Source organism: Rhamphochromis longiceps, linkage group LG8 (assembly GCF_057381845.1).
Source record: "Rhamphochromis longiceps isolate RC_006_pf linkage group LG8, R_longiceps_female_GT1.1, whole genome shotgun sequence".
Classification (NCBI taxonomy): Eukaryota; Metazoa; Chordata; class Actinopteri; order Cichliformes; family Cichlidae; genus Rhamphochromis; species Rhamphochromis longiceps.
In genome coordinates this window covers 3,416,096-3,432,104 of record NC_140564.1, presented here as the reverse complement: position 1 = coordinate 3,432,104, position 16,009 = coordinate 3,416,096, and the positions used below count along the sequence as shown (strand labels likewise).

General features: G+C 40.2%; 1 protein-coding gene and 1 long non-coding RNA gene across 2 annotated transcripts in view; one reads left to right on the top strand and one right to left on the bottom strand.

The window, feature by feature from the left end:
• Positions 1–16,009, bottom strand: part of LOC146662904 (ryanodine receptor 2-like) — a 317,890-nt gene that overhangs the window by 103,295 nt on the left and 198,586 nt on the right. The window contains exons 57-67 of the mRNA XM_085415489.1: positions 12,290–12,368; positions 11,753–11,842; positions 10,593–10,730; positions 10,409–10,486; positions 10,202–10,277; positions 6,833–6,956; positions 6,489–6,604; positions 3,536–3,600; positions 2,709–2,830; positions 2,451–2,500; positions 565–625 (exon numbers count right to left, since the gene is read on the bottom strand). Of these exons, the coding sequence (XP_085271615.1) occupies positions 565–625; positions 2,451–2,500; positions 2,709–2,830; positions 3,536–3,600; positions 6,489–6,604; positions 6,833–6,956; positions 10,202–10,277; positions 10,409–10,486; positions 10,593–10,730; positions 11,753–11,842; positions 12,290–12,368 (999 nt within the window). The remainder of the gene's footprint in view (positions 1–564; positions 626–2,450; positions 2,501–2,708; positions 2,831–3,535; positions 3,601–6,488; positions 6,605–6,832; positions 6,957–10,201; positions 10,278–10,408; positions 10,487–10,592; positions 10,731–11,752; positions 11,843–12,289; positions 12,369–16,009) is intronic.
• The window catches only part of LOC146662905 (uncharacterized), a 413,626-nt gene that overhangs the window by 208,213 nt on the left and 189,404 nt on the right, over positions 1–16,009 (top strand). The window lies entirely within an intron of this gene.

The window sequence follows — 16,009 nt, the reverse complement described above, 5'->3', positions numbered from 1 at the left end:
GTCTGAGTTTTCATGATGTTTCCAGACAGAAACACATCCATCAAACCTGTCTTATAGCTATACTGTGCTGTTTTCTTAGATTCTTTTTAATCTTGTTATTTCAGCCAGCTATAATTTGAAATTATGGGTTTTATCACTTGCATTGAGAACTAAACTTTGTAGTCTAGGCTTACTTATGCAAGAGTTTGTATTTTATGGCATTCATTGACTCGGATTTCTGTCCCACACCTGTTAACTAAACTTTGGTCTCCTGGCTGATACACTAGTTTGTTATTACGTCTCTGCCCTTGAAACCCAGACTTTACCACTGTTTAAAAGAGGACTGCTATCTCTTGACAGCTAATATTGCAGCTTATATGAACAACTACCACACTAGTTCATACTGCTTTGGGTTAAAGTCACTGATTCCTTTTCTCTGTGGTACTTATTTTTGAAAATCTGCGTTGATTCATGTTAATTTTTCTGTATTTGTTCTTTTGCTTTATTCATTTATGTTTTTCCATAGAAAGCTGAAAGCATTCCCGTCATTCATCATTATGAGGTCACAACTGGTCACGTTTTTACCTGGCATCCAGGCTTTGTCCCAGTATCTGCAGACAGTTGACAATGGAAGTGGCATTGTTCCCTGGTGAGCAGAGAGAATTAGCTGTGAAACTGCAAACTCACATCATGGAGCGCAAAGGCTTCACACAGTATCTGTCTTGGATGTGAAATTTTTAGCACAAAACCACACTTACACAACAACTGTTATGTTATGTTGAGGAAAATGATGTTCCTTGGAAAAACAATAAATAAACAATTATAAAATAAAGTTTATGTTAAGTGGAAATGTTACACTTGCTACTTTTACCCTGTCATCAGTGGCTGATAGCAAAAGCCATTAAATATCAGCATAATTGATATTCTAACAGCTTTTGCTTTACGTGCACCTAATAATTATCTTTCATTTTTGACAATATGTTTCTAAAGTGCCCATTTTTGAGTCTGAAGAAATGGAACATCTTTTTCCTGTGAGGACACAGTGATGAGGATTTATACACCCACAATACCATGCATGCACACACACTTAGGGATGCCACGACAACTCATACTTTGCTACCAAGTCACTGGTAGAAAAACTAGATAGTATTGGTATTTTTCATTGGAGGAAAGAAAAGTCTGTTCAGTCTGTCACTGTATGTGTGAGTGGTATCATATTTATCATATATTAAAGTATACAGGCTCAAACCTTCTGGTATCGTGACATCCCTGCAGACACCTGCACCAATTACAAGTTAGCTTATGAAGCTCCCGTCTGATAGGACAGGAGGAATGTACTGCAGTTTAAAAGTAAACTGCAGTAGAAGTGCCATGTATCAAAATACAGTCAGTCAGAAAAAGTTTCCATAGGACTCCATGCAGTCCTGTATAAAACTGAGTACACAAGTAATAATTCAACAGGAATTAACAGGGTAAGTAGCAGCCAGATGCACTTCAATTATTGCCAATTAGCAAATGTGACCCTTTTTTTGCAGTTTGCTCATCTGGATCACTGATGTGTTAACATCAGGCCATAATCTTCCCAGGACTGGGCATGCCAGAAAATGCACCTTAAAGTCAGACTGTAACAATGCTCAGAGGAAAGCTACAGCTCAGACTGAAGACTGATCGTCTCAGTTAGCATGTTAAATATTACCTTTCATGACAGCACAGTTAGAAATAGATTGAACAAGGAGTAAGCCTCCTCTCTTTAAAAAGACCGTGACAACATGTTTTAGGTTTAGGTAAAGTTCAATCTGAACAAAGAATACAAAGAGCAAAGATGTCACGAGACTTCTGGGATTGGTGATGGGCTTGTATTGCAGCCACAGGAGCTGGGCACCTCGCAGTCACTGAACTGACAATGAACCTCTCTGCATATCTAAGTATTCTGGACTCATATGTGAAGCCTTTGGTCTGACTGCTAAAGCTTGGCCCACAAATACAACAGAATTGCTGAAAAGAAAACAATCAAGGTGCCAAACATGAACCCAATTGAAACCCTGTGGCAAGATCTTGAGACAGCTATTCATGAAGAAATACCTGCAAATCTTAAAGAATTGACACAACATTGTAAAGGAGACTGGGCCAGAACTCTTTCACAACAACATGAGAGACTGAAAAACTCACATAGAAAACCAAAACTACAGCAATGCTGCTAAAGGTGTTTTTCCAGTTAACTGAATCATGGGGTGTACTTAGTTTTTCACAAGGCTGCATAGTGAAAATAAACTCTTGCAAATGTTTCCACTGTTCAAAAAGTCGAAATGTGTTGGTAACATGCCAGGATAAACCACAACGTGCCATCAAAAACGGAAACAGACAGCAAGCTAATGAACACAGTTGCAGTTTTCCATCTTTTAAGAAAATTGGCTTAAAAATCAAATATTTTATCTTTAGGGAGTTAACTCGAATGTTTACACTGTCCTTACCAAACAAGGATATCCTATGTCTGACAAGAACTCCCAGTTTGCAGAAAAGACTGAAAAGATTTAATGGAAGATGAGAAGAAGAGGCAGAATGGAAGAAGAGGAAGACAAAAGTGTGAGGCAATCAAATGAGAGGAACACAGAGGAAAGAGCCCATAGGACCAGACATTCAATATTTAGGCAATAAGACATTCTCATGTTTTATTCCTTTCAACAATATGCCTGACTTTTTACTGTTGTTGTAATGCTGGCCATGCTCACCTGGTCACCATTTCCTTCTCCTTGTTAGAGGCATGGCCACCACTGCTGATGGGATGGATGGCCGTGGACAAGAAGTACAGCCTGTGGTTTTTAAAGTACTGATCCACCAACGGCAGGACGACCTAGGAGTGAGACATGAAGCCTCAGAGCTTGTCAATCATATTGATTTTCAGTTTTAATAAAATACATAACTTTCTATACACGGAACACTTTGAGCATTATCAGGTGCCAAACTAAGTGGAGATATCCTCTGAATTTCAGGAGCGGGACCACTCCTCCTTCACGCCCCCTCTGGCCTCAGGCTATAAAAAACCCCTTCTCCTGCTGTTCTCATTTTCATGCCCGGCCCGACAGCCGTCGCCAGCCCCCCCACAAACCGCAGCACTATTCACACTTCCTCATCCCTCACCGCCCATCGTTATTCTTTTTTTGAGTTAATTATTAGCACACTTTTCAGTAAATTACCTGCCACAAATTTAGTAACTAATGAAAATTCTGCGCTACAGATACAACGTCACATCATCAAAAACTGTGTCCATGCCTTCACTGTGCTGTCACTGTGCCTCTTTAGCTAACCATTACAGAGGATTTTGAACAGGCACAAACCAGGAAAAGCCTGAAATTTACACATTTTGCTTTGAGTCAGTCAAATGCTTATTCTGCTCTGTGTCAATTTGGAAGAAGAGATCATAATTATTTGCAGTTTTAGTCAACCTGATAACTTAATTTTGAATTCTGTTGCTGATTACAAAAAACTAAATCTGATATATAAACTTAATAAAACAAAACAAGAAAAATAAGTGTCTAGTCAAAAAAGATTTCATCACCTTTCCAAAGAACTTGATCTGCTGCTCATGAGGAATCTTCTCTCCCTTTGGTCGTGTTCCCACATCTACAGCAGACAGAATACAGTGAGTATGGGCTGATGAATTTAAGGTGTGGAAAATATAAAAACTTTTTTTTTTATGCAAACAGTTCACTAAATAATAATATTTTTCTTTTCTTTTTTTTACATTTGCATTATCTTGCATAGTATTTGAAATTCCTCTGAGCCACAGAAAAAGGCTAAACTCTACTGTGCGAGCCGCCACAGCTGTGTAGCCACGAGCTTGAAATCCGAGGGACTAACAGGACTCGACTGGTATTTAAGTTTACTTTACTTACACATGAACACATTCATTAAGTGCTATCCTCACTATACTTTAACCCTTTTCTGTAGCACACACATGCAAACTGATGGGTGGATTTGGGGTTCAGTATTATGTTCAGGGACACTTAATAAGAACTGGAGGAGAGAAGTAGACAAGCCACTCTACCTCTGAGCCACACAGAGGTGTTTCTAGACTTTTTACCACTGGGTCGCATAAGGAGTCCAATGAACAGTCAGGTAACAGGACATAAGAGAAATCTGAGAATTCTATAATCATGTTATGAATTAAATTCAGAAATGAACACTAAACCAATTTCTTCAACTGGTTCAGCAGGTTTAGTTCCCAGTCCAGTGGTGCCTCATCCACACACCCTCACTACCTTCTGTGATTTTGCCTTTCTACCATTCTTCCCTCCAAGTGAACTCTGAAGATCTGATCCCCACACATCTGACAAACATCCCCAGCTTGACTGTGACTGTGACAACAGCTTGAGAAACTACACCACACAGTGTACTGATGCATGTGCAGTCATCCATGTAAAGTTGATTTTGTTCATCTGGAGGTTTTCAGAGGGAGAAACATTTCATCCAAGTGACGTCGTCAGGTTCAACTTACTGCAGGTTTCCCAACCTTTTAAACAGTAGATATGCATAATGACTGACACTAGCACCACTGACTAACAATGGGTTGTGAGGTCAGTTTCATGGTCATTAATATGCAAATGATCAATGGCCATGAGTACCATTCACAGAGAGTTGGAGAATGGCTGCAATCACAGTATTCTAAGATGGTGAAAGATGTACCCTTAGGCTTCCTCCTGGATTCAGAGACGGTCTTTCCTTTTTGTGAATGGCCTCCTTGACCTCCCTGGAGGAACACTGGTTTGGGCAGATAAACCAATGGTCTCATATAAGGTTACGTCTCTCTTTAGTTGTGTTCCAGCCACTGAAGCAGTGGAGGTAGTTTGTAAGAGATTGACCCCAACCTCAGCAACAGGGTCACTCTCAGCACCAACCAAGTATGTTTGCTTTTGGAACTGTGTATTAATTCCACCCATTTTATATGCAAGTGTCAGTACTACAGGCAGAAACATGGGTGTGCCATGGGTTCCCCTGTTTCACCCGTTGTGACCAACTTTTATATGGAAGATGTGGAAAAGAGGGATTTGCTATCCTACCCTGGAACACCACCAAGTCATTGGTTCAGGTCTGTGGATGACAAATCTGGATGAAAATCAAATCTCAGGACGTACCACAGTCCACTCAAGTTCACGAGGGAGGATATGAAAAGTGGCAGGTTAGCCTTCTTAGACTGTGAGATTTCCATCAGTAACGGGGGACATCTGAAAGCTGATGTGTACCGTAAACCTACGCATACGGATCAGTATCTAAGGTTTGACTCTCATCATCCACTGGAGCACAAACTGGGCGTCATCAGGAAACTACAACACAGAGCGAACATCATCCCCACTGACACAGCAGCCAGGGAAGCAGAACAACATCACATCAAGAAAATGTGGTTATCCCAGCTGGGAAAGAACTTGCTCCAGTTGATCCAGGAGAGAAGGACAACGGCTGCCTGAGACGAAAACCTTTAGTGAGTCCTCAGATGTCAGGAGTATCGGAACAGCTGAGATGCAGTTTTTCTAAACACAGACTTTCTGTGGCTTTTAAATCCCAAAAGACGCTGCACCAAAAATTGTTCCACCCCAGGGATCGGGTCCCCCGACACAAACAGAGTAATATAGTGTACGCTGTTAAGTGCAGGAGGATTGCCGGGGAAACAAAACAACCTCTGGATAAGTGGACGGCACAACACAGCAGAGCCACCTCGTCAGGCCAGGACTCTGCAGCCTATTTACACCTACAGGCCAGTGGACACTCTTTCAGTGATGAGGATGTAACATCCTGGACAGGGAGGAAAAATGTAGAGAAATTTTCAGCATACCACCGTCTTGTCATGTACTTTATTGTACTTTATTGAGCCCCGTGGGGAAATTGCTCTCTGCATTTAACCCATTCACTCAGTGAAGCAGTGGGCAGCCATTGGGCGCCCGGGGAGCAGTGTGTAGGGATGGTACCTTGCTCAGGGGTGCCTCAGGGTAGCTGTTAAGGGGAATCGAACCCCCGACCTTCCGATCATGGGGCAACCACTCTACCTACTGAACTATCCCTGCCCTGCGGGTCCACTGTCTTATAGATTACTTACTACCTTACAAACAGGTTGCAACTCTGTCTGCATACAAAACCCAGCCCTGCATCTAACCAGGTGAAAACTCCAAATAAAAAAGTGTCATATTGCTATATCAGTGCTATAACAACACCATGCCTTCACGTTTCCTAGTGTGAAAAACAAAAGAGAAAAATCTGGGAATGTCTCAGAGCAAGACCCCAAGACTGTTTTAGCCTCCAGTGACAATTTAGTATCTAAAGAGAGAGCTACTTCCACAACCTTCCTCAAAGCATTGTACTTAGCAAAATATGGAAAAAACAAAAAACGTTCCTGCTAAAAGAAGACGACAAACTTGTTTCACCAAATGAGGCAAAAGTATCATGGTTGTTGTATCATGGACAACAACCAGGTTGGTGATGTAAACAAGTGGCTCTTACAGGCATGAGAAGATTCTTACCAAACTCCATCATGTGTTGGTGTGCCTGGTCCACGTAGGTGATGATCTGCTGGAGAAAGGTGTAGGCAAATCGTTTCTCTATGGCAGGAGTGTCCAGCTCCTGTGACTGCACACCTCTGGAATCAGCACAAAGGATGTTCTCCTTTTATTTGCATTTCTACAACTTGTGTTGTACACTGCTTTTGCTAAGTTAAATCAAATCCACACTCCAGCGCTGTGCTACACACACTAATGTTGTATTTTCTGAGTTAGACGTTTTAGAAAAATTGAACTTTTATGAAATTGATCTTCTAATCTCAAAACAAACGCCAAAGACAAACTGTTTCAAATATAGTTGGACCAACCTGGACACAATGTAACCATTGATTTGGAGGAACTTAAGGATATCTTGTGCTTTTTCTCTGTCTTTGGATTTTTCTTTGGCAGTCAGTGTGTCGTAAGGAACCAGCAGTGGGTGGTTTCCTCCACCTGGAACAGAGCAGCAGGGCAGAGAAGAAAGATAACAGACTGTGGCAGCACTTAACTATGTGACATCTTAACATCTACCAGGTTACTGGTGGTCCATCACAACTTTGAGATCGAATTTTCATCTATTCAAAACACCAAAATGCAATTCAAAAAGTGATAATAAAATCCGGTAAAGTAAGTACCAATCCAAAGGAAATTAATACTTGTTTTACCAAATTCTATAAAGATCTGTATTCTAGTAAAATTAAACCCTCTCAAAGTGATTTTAGCAACTTCTTCGATCAATTATCTATTCCCCAATTAGATGAAGCCCTGAGAGATGAAATTGATTCCCCTGTCTCCGAAAACCATCTTTTAGGAACAATCCAAGCCTTACCACTTGGAAAGACAGCTGCCCCGGATGGATTCGGTAATGAATTCTATAAAGCCTTCCAAAATAAAATTACTCCTCTCATGCTCAGGATGATAAATGACTCTGTTAAAAATAAAAGGTTACCAACTTCACTTTACGAGGCAAATATTTGTTTGCTTCACAAAACTGGAGAGGAGGAAGGCGACCCAGCACATTATAGACCCGTTGCTCTTTTAAATTGTGATCATAAAATCATAACCAAAGCCTCAGCTACAAGATTGAGCAAACATGTTTCAACAATTATACATCCTAATCAAACAGGATTTACTCCTGGTAGATGGTCATTTAATAATGTCCATTTATTATTAAATACAATTTACTCAGGTTATGGAAAAGAGGCTAAAACAGCAGTACTTTCTCTGGATGCTCAAAAAGCGTTTGATCAGATTGAACGGTCTTATATATTTGAGACTCTAAAACAATTTGGTTTTGGGGAATATTTTAGGGATTGATTAAAATGATTTATCTGTGTCCTGCATTCTCACCAATGCAGATAAATCCTCCCCCTTTCAATTAACGTGGAGTGAGACAGGGGGATCCCCTCTCACCGCTTCTTTTTGATATAGCTCTGGAGCCCTTTGCCATTAACATAAGAAACCACCCTGGTATACAGGGAGTTAAATTTGGGAATGTTGAAAGTCTTGTTAATATGTATGCAGATGATTTACTCATCTGCCTTTCCGAACCAGAAATTTCATTCCCTAATCTTTTAAATTGCATTAAACACTTTGTGAAATTATCAGGATATATGATCAATTGGGACAAATCTGAATTTATGCCAATAACAGATAATCTATGCCCAAAGTTTCTCAGCTCTCTCCCATTCAAATTAGTGACTACATCTTTTACCTACCTTGGCCTTAAGATCTCTAAAAATCCCAAACTCCTCTATAAATCGAATTTCTTGGAAATGCTGGACAAGCTCAAAGACGATATTAGAAAATGGAAACTGCTTCCTCTGTCTCTGATTGGTCGAATAAATTCAGTTAGAATGGTGTCTTTGCCACGATTTTTATATCTTTTTCAAAACCCTCATATTTATTTGCCACTTAAATGTTTTAAGCAGCTTGATTCATTGATTCTTTCTTTCATCTGGGCAGGAAAACCCCCTCAGATATCCAAGGCTCATCTTCAAAAAAATACTTCCAGTGGGGGGTTGGGTCTCCCTGTGTTTAGACATTATTACTGGGCAGCAAATTCAAGAGCTCTATTGCACTGGCAGTGGGGTTCGCCTACTGATTATTGTTATAAGCTTCCTGTCTGGCTCCAGGCAGAGGCAGCAACAGTATCTGAAGCCTCATTACCGGGCTTATTGTTTTCTAACACGGGTTCTTCTATTAATTCGATCAGTCGTAATTTTGTTGTTAAACACTCCTTAAAGATATTAAGTCAAATTAGGAAATCTCTTAAACTACCGGACTTCTCAGTAAGAATACCAATAATACATAACTACGTGTTTAAACCAGGTAAAATGGAGAGGGTGTTTTTAGAATGGGGGGGAAAGGGACTGAAATGCATTGAGGACTCATATATATAGATGACAGATTCATGTCTTTCCTTCAACTTCAACAGAAGTTTCAGTTACCTCAATCATATTTTTTTCGTTATCTTCAAATAAGGAATTTTGTTCAACGAAACTTTTCAGACTTTCCACTGAAGCCACTAAGTCTTACTGATATAATTCGGAAAGCAGATTTTAAACATCTGATATCTCAGTTTGTGAAGTGCTTTACAATCCCAGCTGATTCTGATGGAATTAAGAATACACGGGCTGGAGACCTCGGTGTTCCTGTCTGAGGACCAACGGTCAAACTGTTTGTCCAACATTCAGAAAGGCTCAGTAAACGCCAGATATAAAGTAATCCAGTTTAAAGTCATTCACAGATTACACTTTTCTAAACTTAAACTTAACCGGATCTATAATTCTGTATCCCCCTTATGTGACAGATGTAATATCGGTGAAGGTTCCCTTGCACATCTATTTCGGCATTGCCCTGTCTTGAAAGCTTTTTGGAGCCAGATTTTTACGTGGTTTTCAAACCAATTTGGGAAAAAAGTACCACTTGATGGTACACTGGCTATACTTGGATCATTTGCATCAATCGAATCTTTTTCCTTAATTACAGTGGGTGTGCTGGCTGCAAAGAAACTTATTCTTTTACAGTGGCGGTCTTCTTCGGCCCCGTCTTTTAACAGGTGGCTTAATGAGATGGTGTCTGTGGCCCGGGTGGAGCAGATAAGATTTGATAGAGAGGGGAAACTGGCGAGTTTTTGTACGATTTGGCAGCCATTTCTAGAATTCTTAAAAATTAACTGATCATAATTCATGCCTCACACTCCGCGTGAATTTTCTTATTTTATTTTACTCTTTATTTAGTTAATATTGTTATAATCTTTTCTTCTTCTTTTTTTCTCCTTCTTTTTCTTTTTTCATGCTTATAAGTTCACAAATGCTAAATGTAGTAAATGTCCTCAGTTGAATCTGTACAAGCATGCTGTGTTTAATTTAAAAGCAAAAAATAAAATAATTAATAACAAAACACCAAAATGGACAAGCTTCTAACAGAGAAACTGCCATGCCAAAATGACTGTACGGCACTTCAGTTAATATGCAACAAAAATCAAAGGGTTGGGTAAAGTTGCTATAACAGCAACTGTAAAGCAGAGGTGTGGGGAAATGGTATTGATCTTCTAAACAGCACTTCGCAGAATTCCATCTGTTTTATTTTTACAGGCTATGCATAAAAAAGAAGTCAAGCTTTCTGTGTTATCTGTTTGTGATGGCAGAGAAACAAGGAACACCCTGTGTGTGTGTTTGCTGTGTAAGATTTACCTCTGGCTTCCAGCTCCAGTTTCTTTTTCCTGGACCAGATATTATGATAATTCTCTGCAAGCAGCTCTGCCATTGACTGGAGAAGTAAATGTTTGACATGTGACTCTTTTACACTGCACTGATCAATTCATCCATCAATCAATCTGCATTATCAGCTCCCATGAGTAATCTGGCTTTGCATGCATTGTGTTCTTGTGAATAATTTACCTGCAAGTCTCTGGACAATGTCACATTACTCATATCAGTGGGTCTTGGACTGAAAGCTGAAGCTCCTTCAAAAGAAAGCTGTTGGAGATTGAACACACAGCATTATATACGATGTCACCTTTCCCTTTGATCCATAATAAGTACCTCGGGAACAAATGTAAGAATGGGTGGTGTTCATATACACCTGACTGGCCTGTGATATCCTTCTGGGCTTGTTGTGAAGGTTGACAGAGTCTCCCTCTCTGATCCTGTCAATGCTCCAACCCCATGAAAGCATGGTCTTCAGAGACTCTCTGATGGGCCAGCAGTATGTCTCTTTATCCTGCAAAGTCACAGTTTGCTTTCAGATGTACTGCAAAACCCGAACAAAGCATGAACTCAGACACACCAACACATGATCTTCTGCAGGATCATTTGCTCACATGTCTGTGCCCACATCAGCTGATACATTTCCATTCATTCAATTAGTAAATCTCATTTGATTACTTTGCAGTTATTTATTTGTAACAAATGTTTGGAATCATGTTTGTTTTTCGTTCCACTTCTCACGTGTGCACCACCCTGTGTTGGTCTTTCACCTGGAATTGTGACAAAATGTGGAAAAGTTCAAGGGGCTGAATACTTTTGCAAGCCGCTGTAATTATTAAATAATAAAACTGATACGTTTCTCTTTTGCAACAAATATTATATAACACAATGGAGATGAAGTGTATGTAAATAAATATCTAAAGTTTATCTAAAAGAAAGAGAAGAGAAAAGTGGCACCCCTCAGCCTTTTAGCAGATATACCGATGGTATCATTTCAAAATCCTACATCACCTCATTCACAACAATTTCAGAAAACTCACTTTGACCTTGAGGTCGAGGTCACTGAGATTTTATCTCCTCTGACATTTTTAGTAAATGCACCTGTAGTATCAATTTCAGAAAACTTAACCTCTGACCGTGAGGTCAGTGAGATTCAAACTCATCTCACATCTTTACCTGTGGTATCAATTAGAGGCTCCTACGTTTCTGAGTTACTGCATTCACAAACGTAGGTGTTCACGCTCAGCCACCAGGGTGACGACAACACCCCATCAGCCTTTTACTGCTAAGGAGTAAAAACTGACTCATTCAGTTTTCAGGTATGAGTTTGGTGTAGTATTTCAGCAAACTGTAAACACAGGTAGCTGTCCAGCCAGGAGAGCTACCTGTGATTCAATACAGATTCATGCCATGCTGTTTTTCATCATTACTAAGCTATCACTGACCCAAATGTAGCACTCACACAAACTATACAAATCTTTTGTAAAACATAGAAAGCTCCCAACTTCCACAGAAAGATGTCTGCATGCAGACTACCTTTTCAGACAGGCTTTTGTATGGTTTCAGGAGTGGATGGCTCTTGCTGATTTCACACATCTGGTCTCCATATGACCAGCCATTGGAAAACTACAGAATATAAGTTCACATTTACAGATCAGATTTTACAGCAACCAAAAGCAGTTCTATTTTGCTACATTTCGTGATGACAACAAGAAACACTACGAAATTTTTAATAAGCACACAAACATTTTCCCCTCAATGTTATTCAAAGTTTACAAGAAATATTTCTTTCTCTAAAAAAGTATCAGCAGAATAAGCTGGTATATTGACATTTATGTCAATCATTGGCTTAAAGTATAGTATACCATAAAGTTTGCCAAACAGCATACATATGTAACAGAATGTTTTATATATTATAGCTGTGGGGTGTGTTCTTCTATGTGTAATCATTGGGTGCATTTGTTATCAGTGACTGTGAAAGACTGTTGATGTACCACACTGTTTTTGCCGTCATGGTGAGGGGAAAAACAGTATGATCAGGAAACACAGAACAAGAATAAAAATCATACATACCTTTTCTATACACCACTTCTCATGGATGTGCTCCGCATATCTGGTTATAAAACAATCCAGTTTCTCTGGAACAGTCACACTGTCAAAGCGAGAAAAAACAAACCACTGCATTAGAAACAGAAATACAGAGATGAGAAAATAGAAATCTGCATCTGGATTTGTGTCAGTGTCCAGTGCCAGGAAATGACTGAAGGCACTCCAGTGGAGCATTATGGAGTCCTGCATCAAAGACTGAAATATAAATACAAATAAATATACAGTTATGCTCATAACTTTTTTTATTATTTCAAATGTGTTAATCGCCAGACTGTACACTTAGGAATTTATCTCTCAGCAGTCAACGCTACACTATCACTTAACTATCGGTTAGCACCAGTGAGCCAGCTGAGACCAGTCCATACACGTACCATAACACTGCCTAGGACACTGCTTTATAATATGAAGCACATTAAGGCCACTACTTTGATTTGGAGCTATTAAGGTGGAGATGAGGAGATGATGGAGCGGGTCAATGCTGGGCTCAGATCTACCCCCCGTCCCAATCCCTTTTTGTCCCCCATAAACCCCCCACCAGAGCGGCCAAAGGTTCGCCATCGAGCCCCACCCTCAACAGAGCAATCGAAGTCACATTGCCCAGCCTCGCCCCCCTTAGTTCCTCTTCATGCCCTGTCTCCGCAGTCTGATGCGTGATGTGTGAAGGGTCCGGGCTGCGAGGATTATGGCAGTGATGACTTTTCCCAGGAGAAGCTGGGACCCTGTTTACTAGAAGGTTTTAAAATTTCTGTACTTTTAGGTGACAGGAGACATGTGGCCTGGTCAAAACACAGAGAGCTGCACTCTAAAAGATCTTTAAACATAGTAAACATACCTTGTGTGCCACAGACTGCTCCCAAACACGAGGGGACAAGTAATGCCTCTAAAACACTTAAGTTGGCTTTATTAAACATTAGATCTTTAGCTGGGAAAACATTTTTAATTAATGATTTAATCACTGAGCACAGCCTTGATTTTATGTTTCTAACTGAAACTTGGTTGGATCAAAGTAACAGTGGAGCTGTTCTCATCGAGACGACCCCTCCTAACTACAGTTTTATCAGTGAGGTCAGGGTGAGCAGGAGAGGAGGAGGGGTTGCTGTCTTATTTAATGAATCATTTCAATGTAAGCAGCTATCTCCTGGAAGTTTTCAGTCTTTTGAATATGTGGCTTTACAGCTGAAGGCCCCATCCAAAGTTGTGTTTCTTAATGTTTACAGGCCTCCCAAATACTGCACAGACTTTTTTAATGACCTCAGTGAACTGCTGTCTGTGATCTGTGTTGATTTCGACTGTGTAATTATTGTTGGGGATTTTAACATCCATGTGGACAACCCTCAGGACAAAGGGACTAAAGACCTGAGTAACACTCTGGGCAACTTTGGGCTGACTCAGCATGTAACAGAGGCCACACATAATAGAGGACACACTCTTGACCTACTGATCTCCAAAGGCCTGAGCATTTCAAAGGTTACTGTGTCTGATGTGGGCCTGTCTGATCATTACTGTGTTTTCTTTGAAAGTAAAATGTCAGCCCACACAAATATATCAACAGCAGTGATCACAAAACGGTGTATAACTGAACACAGTAGTGCAATTTTTAACCAGGTCTTCCCATTAACACCTGACCTGTCCAGAGGGTCAGTCAATGAGCTCGTCAATAGCTTCAATGCTAACATGTTAAATGTAATGGACACTATTGCTCCCATTAAGGTGAAGGTTATCTCTGGAAGGAAAAAGTCTCCATGGAGAAACTCCACACTGGTGAAAAATGAAAAAAGAGAGTGTAGGAAAGCTGAGCGCAGATGGAGAAAAACAAACCTCCAGGTTCATTATGACATTTATAAAGAGAAACTTCACAATTATAATTTACAACTGAGGAGTGCAAGGAGGTCCTACTTCTCTGACATCATCACTAAAAACAGCCATAATGCTCGGGTCTTATTTTCTACAGTTGACAGGCTAACAAACCCTCCTGTGGCAGCTGAACTTCATTCAACCATGGCCTGCAATGACTTTGCCAAATTCTTCACTGAAAAAATCCAAAAAATTAGACAAGCAATTGGTACATCAACAGCAGATCCAGGATATGTACTGTGTCCACCAAAAAACTGTTTAAACACCATGAAACAGTTTCAACCTATTAACAGCAAAGACCTGGAGGACATCTTAGGTCAACTGAACTCCTCCTCCTGCTGTTTAGATGTCCTGCCAACAAGTTTTTTCAAAAAGGTCTCAAAGACTTTAGAGTCAGACCTGTTACAGATCGTCAACTTTTCTTTATTATCAGGTGTGTTTCCAGAATCACTAAAAACTGCTGTAATCAAACCTATACTGAAAAAGGACAATCTTGACAAGACACAAATGAACAACTACAGGCCGATCTCAAATCTCCCATTTTTAAGTAAGATCATTGAAAAAGCAGTTTCCCAACAGCTCAGTTACTTCTTAAAACAGAATAATTGCTACGATGCCTTCCAGTCAGGTTTTAGACAGAACCACAGCACTGAAACCGCTCTGACCAAAGTGTTTAATGACATATGTCTGAATACAGACAGTGGAAAAATGTCAGTCCTAGTTTTACTGGATCTCAGTGCAGCATTTGATACAGTTGACCACAACATATTACTCAAACGACTGGAGAACTGGACAGGTCTTTCAGGAACTGTACTAAACTGGTTCAAAACATACGTAGAAAAAAGGAAATACTTTGTATCAATAGGTAACTTCACATCTGAGCAGACAAGTATCACATGTGGAGTTCCCCAAGGTTCCATCTTGGGACCCCTTCTGTTTAACATCTACATGCTCCCACTGGCACAGATTATAAAGAACAACAAAATAAACTATCACAGCTATGCAGATGACACACAAATATATATCACAATGTCACCAGGAGACCGAGGCCCTGTACAGGCTCTTGGTAAATGCATTGAGGAAATCAATGACTGGTTGTGCCACAATTTTCTCCAGCTAAACAAAAACAAAACTGAGGTAATAGTCTTTGGCGCCAAAGAAAAACGATTACAGGTCACCAGAGAACTTCAATCTATACATCTAAAAACCACAAACCAGGCGAGAAATTTGGGTGTAGTGATGGATGCAGACCTAAACTTAGAAAAACACATTAAGACAATAACAAAGTCAGCTTACTATCACCTCAAGAATATATCAAGGATAAAAGATCTGATGTCTCAACAGGACCTGGAAAAACTAGTCCATGCATTCATCTTTAGTAGGCTTGATTACTGTAACAGCATCTTTACAGGTCTACCTAAAAAATCAGTCAGACAACTACAGCTCATTCAGAACTCTGCTGCTCGAGTCCTCACTAAGACCAAAAAAGTGGACCACATCAGTCCAGCTCTGAGGTCCTTACACTGGCTGCCTGTCCGTCAGAGGATAGACTTTAAAGTTCTGATGCTGGCCTATAAAGCTCTGAATGGTTTAGGACCAAAATACATCAGTGACCTCCTGACCCAGTATGAACCTTCCAGATCCCTCAGGTCATCTGGATCCGGTCTTTTATCAGTTCCCAGAGTCAGAACCAGACACAGAGAAGCTGCATTCAGCTTTTATGCTCCTTATATCTGGAACAAACTCCCAGAAAGCCTCACATCAGCTGAAACACTCAGTTTATTTAAATCCAGGTTGAAGACTCACCTGTTCTCAGCTGCATTTGAATAA